Genomic DNA, 15,636 nt, shown 5'->3' with positions numbered 1-15,636 from the left:
TTATTCCTTATTCATTATGGATTGATATTTTTGAAAAACACAATAAAATGATGCAGTTGTGTCAAACTGGTATAAAAGTTCTTAAATGCGCACTCTCACCTTCAGCTTGGGTCTCAGCATGGACTGGCACCCAGCACAGGGCCTGCTGGGGGTTTTCCTCTGAGGAAGAGCACAGGCCCTTGAGGTCACTGGTCATGTGACCTTGGGCAAGCCACTTGATTGTGTCCATGTCTGGAAGGGAATGATAATCCTGTCTTGCCCACTGGTTTTAAGAGAGCTCTTTGAGATTTAGTTAAGATAAGAAAAGTCCCTGTATGTAGCAATCCATATTTGAATATTAGTGCCATTGTTTGGTGTTTCACTTTAATTCAAAAGAGAGAAAGTTGCTTTCCTTTCAGTGTTGAAGATTGATGGCAGCCCCCTTTCAGCAGGCCGGGGCTTCCTTTAGCAGGAGAACTCTGCTTCCTGGCAGGGCAGCAGGAGCGTGCACCATAGGAAAGCCCCCAGGTGCCTTGTCCCCAAGGGAGCTGGCATTCAGGCGTGAAGAACTGCCCAGACCTCCTAAGAATGGAGTGACCAGAGGCGCACAGTGGGGGAGTCCCCGGTCCCCCCCCCACCCCTCACAGTGGGTTCCAGTGCCTGGCCATGGAGGGAGGGGGAGGTGAGAGCAGCAGGTGCAGGGTCTGTGACATCAGGAAACCAGAGGGAGAAAGAAGGGAAGAAGAAACCGGAGGAGGTCAGGCCTCCATTGCTGTGCCACAAGGAAGCGCTTGACCAGATGCTCAGTGTGTGTGGTTTTCCAGCCACCCCTGGGCTTTGGAAACAAGTGTGTGACAGGCACACAGTGGTAGCTAAGATTGCGGTGGGTAAGTGTCCCATGACACCCTGCGAGAGGAGGGCTCACACTGCATGCTGAAACGCCCACCAGGCGTTTCCTTGCCAGACAGGACAGAGCAGGACGATGTGGGCCTATTCTGCCCAGCTTTAGCCCACAGTCCCTAGGTGGCTCTCTTTCATCATTCCCTTAGGCACTGAAGTGCTGGGTTCACTGGCTTGTTTCAAAAACAAAAGTCAAAAACGTAATGTTCTAGAAATCTTGGGGTGCCTTTGGAAATTAAATGGAAATTTGTAAGATTAACACATATTATTTGAGAATCATTGTTTCTACTTTTGAAAGATATTTCATACATGTTATTTAAAGTTAATGGAAAGTCTTCAGACTCATTGGCCTGGTGAGAACTATTAGGTCTCTTCTAGTTCACTTTTTTTTTTTTTTGCCTAAGTGTTGTTTTTCAACTCGAAATAATAAATGTTGGTAAGAAGTAATATGTTTAGTCTTTAAGCCTTGTATTAAAATAGTTGGACAGCTGGGCACGGTGGCACATACCTGTAACCCCAGCTGTTTGGGAGGCTAAGGCAGGAGGATTGTGAATTCAAGGCCAGCCTCAGCAACTTAGCAAGGCCCTAAACAACTCAGTGAAACCCTGTCTCTAAATAAAATACAAAAAAGGGCTGGGGATGTGGCTCAGCGGTTGAGTGCCCCTGGGTTCCATCCCCAGTCCTTGCCCTGCCCAAAATTTGTTGGACAGTTCATTTATATAAAGCATGCTCTACGTGTCAAACAAATGCAAATAGAATTATAATTTTACCCTTATATTTCTGTTATTTTTCAAGTCTTTATGGAGCAGAGATTCTATTTTCTTAGAGCAGCATTGTCCAGTGGACATATAAGCCACATAAACAATTAAACATTTTCCCATAGCCATATTTATTTATTTATTTTTTTAGAGAGAGAGAGAGAGAGAGAATTTTTAATATTTATTTTTTAGTTTTCGGTGAACACAACATCTTTGTTTGTATGTGGTGCTGAGGATCGAACCCAGGCCACACGCATGCCAGGCGAGTGCGCTACCGCTTGAGCCACATCCCCAGCCCCTAGCCATATTTAAAAGTGTCGAAATTAATTTCACAAAATTAGTTTTAGTAAAATATATATTTAGCCCAGTATATCCAAAATGTTATGATTTCAACATACAAAGTCTCAAAATTATTGAGGTACCTGGCATTGTTTTTTTCATACTAAGTTTTTGAAATCTAGTATATAAGTAACTTCAGACAATAACTCAGTTTGCACTAGTCGAATACCCTCTTTGCTTTGCCTGTTTGTTTTGTTGTTGTTGTTGTTGTTGTTGCTTTTTTCTTTGCTGGGAATGGAACCCAGGGCCTCCTGCATCCTGAACACAGCCTCTGCGCTGAGCTACATCCCCAGGGCTGGCTTTTGTTGTTGAATTTAGGGACCAGTAAACTTCTGGTAAATGTTTTAGGCTTTGCCCATGTATCGTGAAATCAGTTACAGACAATTCATGGCTGTGTTCCAATAAAACTTTATTTACAAAAACAGATGGCAGGCCGGATGTAGCTCTCAGGTTGTCCTGTGCCAGCCCCTGCTTTGACTATATGTATTATCTCAGTTGGGTTTTAATCCTCAGAAGTTGATTTCTATTTTGGTCTGCTATCAATATAGCTATTGTGTTGAATTTCATTCAGGAATATTCAGGAAATATGACCAGGAAATAAACTTCATTGTTAAATGATGAATGCTTTGGAACTGCAGGAACTCTCCTCCCCCTTCCTGAACTTGCACCTTGCAGGAAGAGCAATGTGGTACATCGTGTTGACTTACATGCCCTTCTGCCTGGATTGGAGTCTCGACTGTGTTGGGCATGAGCTCTGTGATCATAGACAAATTAATTCACCTCTCTGTGCTTCAGGTTGAGTGTAAAATGGGGGTAACAGTAATGCCTATGCCATAGAGTTGCTAAGATTAAATAAAAGCTAGGTTAGTGCCTGGCACACAGTCCTTAGCACACGTTAGCCTTCGTTTTTAAAGCTGTCACTAGTGCTGCTGCTCACAGGACTTCTTATGACATCACTATCAGCAGAATTAGTGCAGCTGTCAGCACCACCACCACTACCACTGCAGAGATCTGTGAATAGAAGCCAATCCATGTCGATGGAGACAGCCATCCACAGGTGATCATGGTGACCACTTTGTACTTGAACCTGCCCCTGAAGGAGAGGCACTGCTACAGTCTAGGGTACCTTAGCAGGATCTGCAAGGATTCTAACATTGAGAAGATTTGGGTCCCTGTTGCCCTCTGCCCTGGTAATTGCTATGTGATGTGTCTCTGGTAACTTACATTCTGTAGGCTGTTTGCAAACACTGAGAGCTACCTTGCCCTCCTCACAGGGTAGCAGCAAGAAGCAAATGACATCATCATGTATGGAGAGTAGCCTGTGGGTTTTAAAGTGCTACACAAATGATAACCAATAGCATTTCCCAAATGGGTCCCTTTCTTTGCTTTATATCACAAGCTTAATTTTATCATCATGGACTGATGTAATTCCTAGGGTGATTCTAAAGATTAAATGAAACAGTGCATGTAGAAATACTTAGTCCAGTGGCAGAAACAGTCTCTGCTCAATGACTAGGTAGCTATTATTTTTATTATTAAATTTTCAGTTTAAGACTTAGCAGATTATCATAATCCATCTCTTCAGATTTTCATCATTTGGACTAGAAACATTATTAAATGACCTTGTTAATGGTATGACAGATGAACTCCCAAATTTCATATTCTAGAATGTAATAGGAAAAATCTGAGAGTTAAATCCCTATTCTTCCCATCATCAGTAATTACTTTCTGACTGAGAGACTGATAGGCCAAACTAAGACTGAATGAACACTGACACTTCATAAGCCAAAGGCGGGAGACCTGCACTATGATCTTTCCCAGGGGGGAGTGCCTTGTCAGGAGCCAGGTTTTCACGGAGGTAGAGGTGGGCGGCACATGCAGGGGTTGGAGAGCTGGGTGTTGGAGTGGTCATCTTCAATTCACTGTGCTTCTGACACCGGCCACCAAAAGTGTAGGACCATGAAACAGAGTCCTTGGGGGCAGAGGAGGAGGTATTGACTGGAAACACTCGTGCTGGGACCCTGTGGTTCTGCTTTTTTATATCCTGAAAGTTGGATAAGGAAAAACTACAAACTAGAAACCTCTTAAAGGTCCATCAGTGGGGATCTGATCAAATGTGTTCTGGTAATGGCAAGTTTGCGGCTGGGAAAAGACAGACCCAAGAGTCTTGACAAGGATTCTGTAGGACTCCCTTAGGTGTTAAGGGCAAGGATGGAATGTTTTTATTTACATTTTAAAAAAACAAAGTGTGTTCCTCTGCACACCTATGAAGATGCCCGTGTGCACACACATACACATGTTCTATTTATGCATGCTTAGAACACATCCAGAAAGAGACACAAGAAACTGGGAAGAGTGGTTTTCTCTAGAAGAGCTGTGGGGTTTTTACTGTGGATACTTTCTATATATCCTCATTTGAAAACAAATGCTTTGCATGCTTTTTTCTTTCATTTACCAGCAGTAAACTAGTTAATGACAAAAAAAGAGACAACTTTAGTCTTTTGCATCCATTCTCATTAAATTGTGTACCAAAATACTCCTTCATCACGTCTGGCCACCAATCTCTTTCCTATAGAAATGCATGCCAGTCCCACCCTGTAAATAATTGGAAAAAAGCATAGGGTATGGAGCTGTTTGGGGGCATGTTCTCTATAGACCCATCTTGAGGACTGATTGAGTCTTATGACCAGCAAGAACCTTCTTTACCTTCTTAGCCCTGCTGGCCCCAGGACCCTGGAATATTCTGCTGCTGTTTTCATGAAAGTCAATGGAACCTAGTTAAATAGAATTTGTTTTTCTCCAGTTTTCTTGCAAGAGGTTCATTCCAATGAGAGGGAAGCCTGGTCCCCACCATCTGCCACCTGGTTATTTAATTGTTCACATGTAGGAGTTTGCATGGACATGAGTTTTCAGCTCAGTTGGTAAATATGAGAAAGTGCACTAGCTGGATCATATATTAAGGCTTTGAGCTTTGTTAAAACACTGTCTTCCTAGTTGACTGTGCATTTCACGTTACTGACAGCTACGAGCGAGAATTCCCATTGCTATATATCCTTCCAGCATTTGGTATTGTTTGTTTTCTGGATTTTAATGTTTTAGTAGGTATGCAGTGGTGCCTCCTTGTTGTTTTGACTGATAATTGCCTAATCACAGGTGATGTTGAGCATCTTTTCATGTACTGATCAGCCACCTACAGATCTCCTTTGGGGAAGTATCTGTTCAGGTAATTTGCCCATGTGCTAAATTGGGTTGTTTTCATACTGTGGAGTTTTAGTGTTCTTTGTATATTTTTGATAGTCTTTTTTCAGATGTGTATTTTTCCAGTATTTTCTAGTCTACTGTTTAATTTTTTGTTTTCCTAACAGTGTCCTAGAAAAGGTTCTTAATTTGAATGAAATTCAACTTACCAGTTTTTCCTTTCATGTACAATACTTTTGGTATTGTATTTTTGAATCATCACTGAATCCATGGTCACTAGATTATCTCCTGTGTTTTCTTCAAAGAGTTTTGTGCTTTACATTATACAAACAGGTTTATGATCCATTTGCAGTTAGTTTTTACAAATGTTATAATGCCTGCATATGGATTCTTTTTCTTGCATATTGATTTCTGGTTATTCTAGCACCATTTATTAAAAAGACTATCCTCCTCCTCTTAATTGCCTTTGCTCATTTGTCAAAAATCAGTTGACTGTAGTTGTGTAGACTCACATACTGTTTAAGCAGCGAAAACCATTTTCATTTCTTGAAAATCTGTTACACAGACAAAAACATGTCTCTTAACCAAACATGTACATTAGAAGCAAGTACAAATAGAACCACAATTTTTCTGATGCAACACAGCAGCCTTAGTGTGCACCTGGTATGCCAGTTCTGTATGCCAGGCAGTTCCAGGCCACGAAGGAAAGTGTGAGCATGGTCACTCTGAGCAATTCGGGGGAGGGGGAGGTTGCAGATGACCCAGTTGCATGCTCAGGCAGTGATATCATGGAGGAGGGAACATTTGAGAGACACCTTGAAAGTCAGCGGACGCCAGAGTTAGAAGGAGGACATTTCTGGTGGAGAGGCTACTTCCGCTGAGGTGAAGACAGGAAGTGAGTGGTGAATCCAGAAACTAGAATGAACTATAATTGAACTAAAATGCAGGGTTTGTGACTGAGTGGAAAGGCAGATTGGAGCCACGCTTCAGGGACCTTGGACATGAAGTCTGAGTTGGCATGTGCTTGGTGTTTGTGAAGGGTCTGGTGTGACCAGGCTGGGCCTCAGGAAAGAGGAATGTGCATATGTGCATATCTTCTGTGTTCACCCTCTTCCTTGTAAGGAGCAGGTGGGTCTGTGTGGTTCTGTGGTGAGCAGGCAGCTTCCAGCTTCAGGGGGACCAGGTTTTCCTTGGATAGGTGATAACTGTTCTGGGGCCAGGGGTGTGGCTGAAGGCTGTCCTTGCTGAGTGAGAAATTTCCATACTCTGTAATCTGACCTCCAGGACTGACTCACAGCTCCACTTTTGCAAGTCATGTAACCATTTAGCTTCCTCTTCTCACCTGGGGGGGTTGCCTTTTCTGCAGGGAAAATTAGTTTCTGCCTCTTTTCTGGAAACTGAAAATTAGCAAGTGGCAACAACTGTGTAAAATGTTTAACAGCCCCGGAGTGAAATGACTGATGTAAGTACAAAGGGCCTTTGTCCCTTGTTTAATTGGCTTTTGTTTACTGCCTGTTCAAGGTCAGGGAAATTATATTGCTGCTTTAGTAACCAGGCTTTGAAACACTGTTCAAAGCATGATAAACTTCTTATCTGATAATATTTATTCCTTCTCTGCTTTTGTGGGTTTGATGTGGCTAAGAAAGCAAATAGAGATTGCGCTGACCTGCAGGGTCCTCTGAACTAGTCAGAGGCGTGATTGGAGGTCCTGGGTGAGACTTCGAAGCTATTGTAGGACCTGGGATGATATTTTATTAGTGTAATGTAATTGACTTGCGGTAGGTTCTTATGGAATCCTCAACTTATTAAAGCTGAAGAGGGATTTCCAGAAAGTAAGGTAGGTTTGGTTGCACTTCAAATTGAAAGGAGGAACAAAATATAAATATACCGAATATATAAAATGCTCTCTGTAAGGTTAGCTGCCGTATTTTTCTATCCCATGATATTTATCTATCAAAATAAAAATCATGTAATGGTTCAATTTACTAAATAATCAGCATGTTATATATTTCTTAGAGTGATGGGGAGCAGTCCTCATAATATGGACTAGGTAAAGTGTTTCACATGGAGTAGGTCAAGATTCATTTTAAAATATGAGGGGAAGTAGAACTTCTTAATTTTAGAAAGTTATGCTGTTTACTTTGAAAAAAACAATTGACCAAGGTGGAGGGAAGGTTTAAGTGTTACAAGAGAGTTTTAAAAATGTCTTCTTGAATAAACCTCTAGGGCAGCAAGAACTGTGGGTGTCCTGCTGTGGTCTTTGTCTGGCTCTCTAGGGCCATTTGTGGCTCAGGGCCTCCTGGACACCACCAGCTCAGGACTCACTGCCATTTTGCATTCTAAGCAGCTAAGCAGTGTGGAGCCCTGCATCCTGGGTGTCAGGTCCAGGCCAGGGCTGACTTGGCTTTGGTGCATCCCGTACACTTAAGTGGTTCCTCCGTCTGTGGAAGGCTTTCAATAATTTTTTTTTTTTTTTTAGATGATGATGGACCTTGATTTTATTCATTTATTTATATGTGGTACTGGGAATCAAACCCAGGGCCTCACACAATCAAGGCAAGCACTCTACTGCTAAGCCACAACCCCAGCCCCTCAATAAATATTTTTAATGGATTAAAATAATTAAGTTTACTTTTACATAACCATCAAGATGGGATCATACTTAAATATTTAGACTTGGAATTAATCACCTCCCCAGAAAAGAAGGAAAGGACTCCTCTTAGAAATAAATTGTTAGAAACACCCTTAACAATGTATCAAGTTGCATTGAGCATTTGTTATTAAAGCAAAAGCAGTCATTGTTAAATATGTTGTCACATGTGATGGCTGCAGTTGGAGAGTGCCCTTCTGTTCACCCTTGGGATCCAGTCAGCTTTAAAGTCGGCCCTTGGCAGATGCCCAAGGGGCGCACAGAGATGCAAGTGGAGTCAAACCACAGTGGGTCAAAGAAGAACTTCTGCATTCCATGTCAGTTACCTGAAGCTGAGGTGCAAATAAGGATGCCATTCATGAGAGGGCTGGAGCTGGATTTGCTTGGAGTTTGCTGTTTGATTTTCCGAAGTTTCCTTGTTCAGGAGTCATTTCTGCAAACTGACATTTGGCTAAACTCACAACATAGTGAACCGGTTTCCTATCCTTGTCTTCAAATTTTGGTCTCGCCTCCCCCGCCACCCCCTCCCCTTTTGTTTTTGATTTTTTAGAGATGGAGACTTGCTGTGTTGTCCAGGCCGGCGCCAAACTCAAGGGCTGAAGGCATTCTCTTACCTCAGCCACCTGAGTAGATGGGTGCCAGTCAGGGAGCCCCCACCAAGATTGGGATTTTTGTTTATTTTTTTGTGAAGGGGTGGGGACCAGGGACCAACCCAGGGGCACTTAACCACTGAGCCACATTCCTAACACCCCTCCCCCCCCCCTTTTTCTTTTTATGTCAGGGTCTTCCTAAATTACTTGGGCCTCACCAAGTGTATGACACTGGATTTGAACCTGCAGTTTTCCTGCCTCAGCTTCCCAGGCCACTAGAATTATGGGTGCACTCCACCACATGAGCTAAAATTGGTATTTTTAAATTACTTCTGTTAGACCATGCCAGCACCTGACAGTTTGGTCCCTACGACCTCACTTGGTGCTAAAATCTGGGAGAATGTGTTTTCAGAAAACAGATGGCTACAGGGAACACTACAACACAGAACACACTGGGATTTTGTTGTTGTTGTCTTTGGGGGTGCTAGGATTGAATCCAGGCCCTTATACGTGCTAGGCAAATGCTGTACTTCTGAGTTAACATCCCCAGCCCTTTTGGGAAATTTTTATTTGAGACAGGGATTATGAATCACCCAGGGTAGCAGAAAATTTGTGATCTTCCTGCCTTGGCTACCTGGGTAGCTAGGATTGCAGGTGTGTGTCACCATGCCCAGGTATCTAGATTCCACCTCATGCTTCCCCTAAAGAAGTATGTATCCTTTTGAAAGTTATATCCTAAGAAATCATACCCTGTTTTTAGAAATATGTTGATAAGAAAATAGGTTTGATGTGTACAGGTTTGATTGACATTCAGTATTAGTTTTCAAAAATGCAGAACTCTTTGCTATACGTTCTCCATCATTTGATTTATTTTTGTCTTTTGGAGTTGGGGATTAAACCAATGGCCATTACCACTGAACAATCTATTTATTCAATTTTAGCAATATTAAATCCCTTGAATAAACCATTTTCCTTGTTGGTCTGCAGTTTTCTTATCTACCCACCCAAAAGCCACAAAATGGAATAAAATTACCCACCTAAGCCATCAGTCAAGTTTGTGTGTTACAATGCTATCTATGTTGAAGGATTTCTATCAGCACCTCATTCTCATAAACAAAACAAAAGCAGCCTGTAGTTCCTGCAGGGCTGCTAAGCAAGGATCTGAAATTCCTTCAATTTCAAAGTTGTTGAGAATTTGAAATTCAAGAATTTAAAGTCAAGAATTTGAAATCTCTTCCTAAAATTAAAGGACTTGAAATTGAAAGGTTTGAAATTCCTTCAGTTTCAGAATTGTTGAATAAGGAATAGCAGATCTTTGAGGCTAGAATAATAGAATTCTCTTTTTTAAAAAAGCATTAATGTTTTTAAACATTTATGATTATTTTAGACTTAATAATATATCCTTTATAAAGAAATTGAGCCATCTGTTGATTAACCTATATGAAAATTCATTCTGAGATTAAGGCAAAATACAATAACCTAGTTAACAATAGCTACTGTTGAAAATTAAATTCAACTTAGATATTTTTGTCAGCCAAGGCAAAATGGGCAATACAGTACATTTTCTTTCTTTTCTTCTTTTTTTTTTAATTCCCCTGTCAATCACCATATTTAATTTCACTTTATTTTAGCCTGCCTTAATTCCTCTTGGCCCAATGTAAGTTATAAGTTAAGTTAATTACAGTCAACTATATAGTGATCAGTTTATAAATTTATAGTCGGATAAAGCACACCATTTCTTCTAGAGAAAATTATTTTTTTCCCTTCAAGCTAGATTTTTATTTTTTTTTTAAATGGTGGAGTTGGAATGAAGGTTGAGTGGAAGTTTATTTTTTATTTATTTATTTATTTTTTAGATAGAGTGAGAGAGAATTTTTTTAATGTTTATTTTTTAGTTTTCGGCAGACACAACATCTTTGTGTGTGGTCCTGAGGATCGAACCCGGGCCGCACGCATGCCAGGCGAGCACGCTACCTCTTGAGCCACATCCCCAGCCCCAAACTAAATTTTTAAAAAGTGACCCTGAAGATCCTTTTTAGGGACAGTGGATGACAGCAGGGTGAAATGAGAATCTACTTCCTCTCAGCCCTGTCTTCTTACTCAGCAAGCCCTCCCCTCTCTGTGAGGTGAAAGGTATTGAGTATTGTTCTCTTCCAGAGGCTGCGGGCTGTGGAGAGTCTCACCTCAGCCATAGTGTTGGATGTCCCCCATCATCACCTGAAATGCTTTCTTGCACTATAGAACTTAATCCTGTGTGTGAGGGAGGTCTTCAGAGAGTAGAGGGAGGTCTCCCTGAAGTCCTAGCTGGCACTGGTGGTGAATCCAGTGTGGCAGGCTGGTTTCTCACCCACCTCCTTTCCTGCCTTCCTCCCAAGGTTCCCAGGTTGACATTCTCAAATGCTGAAAAGGCAGCAGAACATGGCAGTTCACATGTCTTCTTTCATAAGCCAGACTGACCTCCCCTCACCATAGACAGGTGTCGTGCTTCTTACAGTCACTATGCAATATTTATGAAATTAAGGAAGGCTGGGTAACATTCAGGGCAGTCAGATTCAATAAATGCATGCACTCTGTCTTCTTGGATGTAAACCACCCTCTCTGGTCTTTGTGTCCCCTCTGTCCCCAGTTGTCAACATAACTGGGGACAGAGGTTCTTTATATAAATTTTAAGCAGCAGGAGATGAGATTTGCCACAATTGATTTTTTTTTTTTTTATGGAGAGTTTAGTGTGCTCAGTTATCAATTGTTTGTTTTTGTCTAGTATTTCCTGTCTTTTTTTTTTTTTTTTTGTCTCAGATTATAGAACTGGAAGCTTTTCAAATTTTTTTCTTTGTTTGTTTGGATTCAATTACCCCAAGTATAAATTGAAGCTAGATGTATTTGATCATCTCCAGGACATAAACTTCCTCTTAAGCCCCTCCCTTCTTGCCATTTTAAATGCCTCAGTGTCGCCCTGGCCTTTGACACACTCTTTTCTTTTAAGACTTTTTGAGATAGAATTCACTGATCAGATAGTTGACTCATTTAAAATGTGCGATTCAGGGATTTAAAAATGTCCCCACATATGTGAAACCATTATCATAGTCAGTTTTGGAACATGTTCATCCTCTCACAGAGAACCCCCCTGATTCTCTTGCTGTCTACCCTCCTATATGGACCCCTATCTCGTCCATCAGTCCATCATTAATATACTTTCTAGAGATTTCCCAATTCTGGACATTTCATTTCATATGAATGAAATCATATGACAGGTGGTCTTTGGTGATTGGCTTCTTTCATTTGGCATGATGTTGTCATATTGTAGCATATTTCTGTAACATGAAGGTGCTGTGTGGGGGTGGCCTTTGTATTCTTGGGTTCCTTATGCATGAACTCAACCAACTGTGGATTGAAAATAATTTGGACAAAAAAAAAACTGTATTTGTACTGAATGTGTATGGATTTTTTCCTTGTCCTTATTCTCTACCAACTATTTACATAGCATTTTAGCATACGATTTAAAGTATAGGGGAGCTTGTAGGTTATATGCAAATACTATGCCATTTTATATAAGGGACTTGAGCATCTGAGACTTTGGGTATTCACAGGGGGTCCTGGTCCCTTTCCCACTCTCAGATGCCAGTAGACAACCATATACCATTAGATGGGTGTGTACCATATTTGCTTTATCCATTCATCAGTTGATTGACATTCTCTTGTTTCCTGTGACTTTCCCAGTCTCCCTTCTGACCACCTTTTACACTCTCCTATTCTTTTCCTTTCTTCCATTCCAAAGTTCATCCTGTGTCTGATTTTTTTCCCATTGTAACAATTATTATTTTGAAATGTCTCCAAAGATACAAAGTATTGGAATTTTTCGTTTTTATCTGTGTGACTATTTTCTTCTATTAGTGCAGTCTGGTTTTTTTTTTCTATCCCTTTTTTTTTTAGCTACCTCTTCCTGCCCCCACCCATAGCAGCACCCCCAACTCAGTAATGACTTAACACTAGCATGTCTTTCCTGCTTTTCTGCATGACATTATCTAGATGTGTATATTGATGTGCACACTCAAAGATGGGGCAGGTGTTGTGGCGAAGGGCCGTTGCTGCTTTTATGAAATGAGCTTAGCTTCTTTTTCTCAGTAAAACCTTATGGAAGGGCCCAAAGTCAACTAACATGTCTTTCATTTGGATTTACTTCTTAATAGCTGCTATTATTTCCTGCTGTGCATGGTTTTGAAGCGGACTCTGCTGTCCCTCTGATGATGGTCTTGTTCCCAGTGTTGTCTATGTGGACAAGGGGGTTCCTTCTGCAGCACAGGTCTGACCTTGTCTGTGGCCAGTGGCTCTTGAACACAGCACCATCCATTTTGAGCACATTTTCAGCCCAGGTCCCTCCCAGACTGAAGACTGAGCTGGGCAGGTTCTTTCTCTGCTTCACAGCATTTGTTCCTGCTCTTGCTGAGTGGAGCGCCCTTCCTCCAAGCTCTGGTTCCAGTCCATACACTGCCATTAGCCTTTCAGTAGACTTTTCTCTCCTTTGTTCCCAAGGAACTTAATTTGTGTTAAAGATACAAATTATCTTTAATGTGGTATAATACTGGGCTTCCTGCCATGTGAATGGTGGTGTTTGTCATACGGGGCACCCCCCCTAAACTTAAGGGTCCTGGAAAACAAAATCCAGCCTCCTACCCTTTTGTGTATCTTCCCTAGGAACCTGGAAACCTTGCACACAGTAGGTGTTTAATAACTATTCACTAACCAGATCCAGCTGGGACTCCTGTGACCATAATTGCCTGGGGGGTAGAGCTGTTCCTTCCAAAATCCAACCTATTTGTCACCATCCAAAGGTCACTGTTAGCACACCGCAGGCAGTCTTTGTTGGGGCAAACTCCCGCTCTGGAAAACTAGCTACCAGTCCAGACTGGAGTGCATTAGCAAAGTTTTGAAAAGCTAAAAGCCTTTAAGTTGCTTCTTGTCCAGCCTCCAGCTGTGACATCTTTGAAAGTTAAATTCACCAGAAAAGGAAGTTGCCCCGCAAAAGGAGAAGCACCAATGGAAAGCCTGGCTTGCCCGTCTCGTGATTGCGGGGTGGGTTGCTCAGGGCGACAGTCCGCCTGTAGATCCCCCCATCCCCTGGTTAAATTGCTGGGAAGGGGCCAAAGGACAATGGTGGTGGGAGTCTGGCAGTAGCAGCCGCTCCCAGCGACTGTCTCCCTCCCCTCCATGAGCTGTATCAAATCCTACAGCCACACCACACTAATTAGCCCGAGAGTGGAAAGGGGTTGTCATGGCGACCGGGCACTTTTTAAAGCGCAGGAATGGTGTTCATTATTGTTCCGTGTCTTTCGCTGTGGGGAAAAGGTCAGTGTGGCAGTTGTTTTCCATATGAATTTTGGCCTGAGAGCCCTACCGAAGGTGGAATGTCCCCGGGAGAGCCTGGAAGATGGTAAGTGCGCACAGCAAACTTCCTGGAGGGGGAGGCCCTTCCAATAATACCTTTCAGGCTGTTTTAATAGCTTGAGAGCTAACTAAGGAATTGTGCGGACTTTTTCAACTAGAGGCTGGAGGAGAAAGTAATTAAAGAAATTGTTTGCATCAGTTGCAGCCAGAGCTACAGATTTTTGGAAGCTGGAGATTTTGAATTAAACTCCGAGGCTCAGATGATTAGCTCCTAAATGTGGGTTTCTCTGATATTACGAACTTAACAAAAGTTGCATAATTCAGATACTTTATTCAGTGTTCGTTTGGTATCTCTTCACTATCCTTTGTAGATTGATATCCCCAAGTTAAATAGAACAGAAGCAGCAGAACCAAATAACTTCAAAACAAGTTACTTAACCTCTACCCTCATTTTTAAAACCTGAGACCCGGCCTAAGGTCTGCCAGGAGTCATTTTGTTTCCATATTTTATGCTTCTCTTACTTTTCTAAGGATAGTTTAATCTAGACTAAAAATCAGAGAGCCCCAATTCTTAATCAGATAGCCCCAGCTCTTTGGCTGTTTGCCCTGATTTCTTGGCCGCGTTGGTCAGAATACTGCTAAGTATTGGCCCCTGTTTGTATAAGAAATTTTTGAGAGGAGTCAGCCTGCTAGAAGACAGCAGCTATTCCATCAAAAACTGTCAGAGGGTGTGCAGAGCATTCTTTAAATTTAGTTTTTGTTAGTTTTGGAAGTGTGCAGGATATCATGGCTTTAAGCCTCATTTTGTGTTAGTGACTGACTGCATTTGCTAAAGACCGCAGATTAAGCTCCTTTGCATTTTTTGTACCTTTTAGCAATAACATCCTTTGGTTCTATTTTACAGTCCCTTTATTCAAGGTCGTGTGGAATAACAAAATAGAAGTTAATTAAAGGGGATGGGGTGGTTGGATTAAAAAATGAATTGCTGTTCAAAAAAGCTGTAAATGAGGAATGACCCACTTTTTTCGCTTTATCCTAAAAGAAACTATTGTCCTGGAAGCAATGCCAATTTGTTTGGCAGCTGAGCAGAGAAGAGAGCACATTTCAAATGCTTAGTCTTGATTTGATTTCCTGTCTTTAATTTGTATGTTCTTGGGCTCACGGTGTCTAGTATGGGACTCACAATAAATGCGATATTTGACTAAGAACTGAGGAAATTTAAATTCTTTTTGTCTCTTTTATGCACTGGCCAGCATTACTGGTCCCCTTTTCCCCATCCCTTCGTGTGCGCACGTGTGTGTGTGTGTGTGTGTGTGTGTGTGTGTGTGTGTTTCCCCCTCACTTTCACTGTATTCTGTAACTTTAAAATGCTCCTAAATTGAAGTTCAAAAAGTGAAACAAAGTGATATTTATGATACATTAGATTCTTTGAAAATGGATAGATTTTAAAATGGTGATACATTCATGATACTTGTGAGATAAGTTTTTGAATGAACATGGATATTTATGTTAAGAAATTATTGGTAAGTTTTAAGGTATAATGGTGTTATTAAAATATGATATATACTAAAATATTTACAAATGAGATGGTATGAAGTTTGGAACTCTCTTCAAAACAGAGGGAGAGGATGAAAGCAGGCTCCTGAAGCGGGAGGGTTAGCTGGCATGGTCGTTGAGGAGAGGTGGTACATCCACTGGGGTTCAATTTCTAGCCTGTGTTTTTGTGTATTTTGTTCAAAATTCTACAATTATGTGTGCACACTCGTGAAAGGCAGTGGTGAGGATGGCCGTATCAGCACCGTCTTATCTGACTGTGTCATCTTGCTGCATCTCGCCTTTC

At 41.5% G+C, this 15,636-nt stretch overlaps 1 protein-coding gene across 2 annotated transcripts in view; it reads left to right on the top strand.

Moving 5' to 3' along the window:
• Positions 1-15,636, top strand: part of Myo10 (myosin X) — a 206,216-nt gene that overhangs the window by 154,188 nt on the left and 36,392 nt on the right. The window contains exon 1 of one of the 2 annotated variants that reach the window (XM_076857321.2): positions 6,473-6,636. The exons of the other annotated variant lie outside the window; for it this stretch is intronic. Within the exon in view, the coding sequence (XP_076713436.2) occupies positions 6,628-6,636 (9 nt within the window). The 5' untranslated portion in view covers positions 6,473-6,627. Of the gene's footprint in view, positions 1-6,472; positions 6,637-15,636 lie in introns of those variants that run through there. 2 annotated transcript variants of the gene reach the window in all.

This window comes from Callospermophilus lateralis, chromosome 5 (assembly GCF_048772815.1).
Source record: "Callospermophilus lateralis isolate mCalLat2 chromosome 5, mCalLat2.hap1, whole genome shotgun sequence".
NCBI classification, from domain to species: domain Eukaryota; kingdom Metazoa; phylum Chordata; class Mammalia; order Rodentia; family Sciuridae; genus Callospermophilus; species Callospermophilus lateralis.
This window is presented reverse-complemented; position numbering and strand designations above follow the sequence as displayed.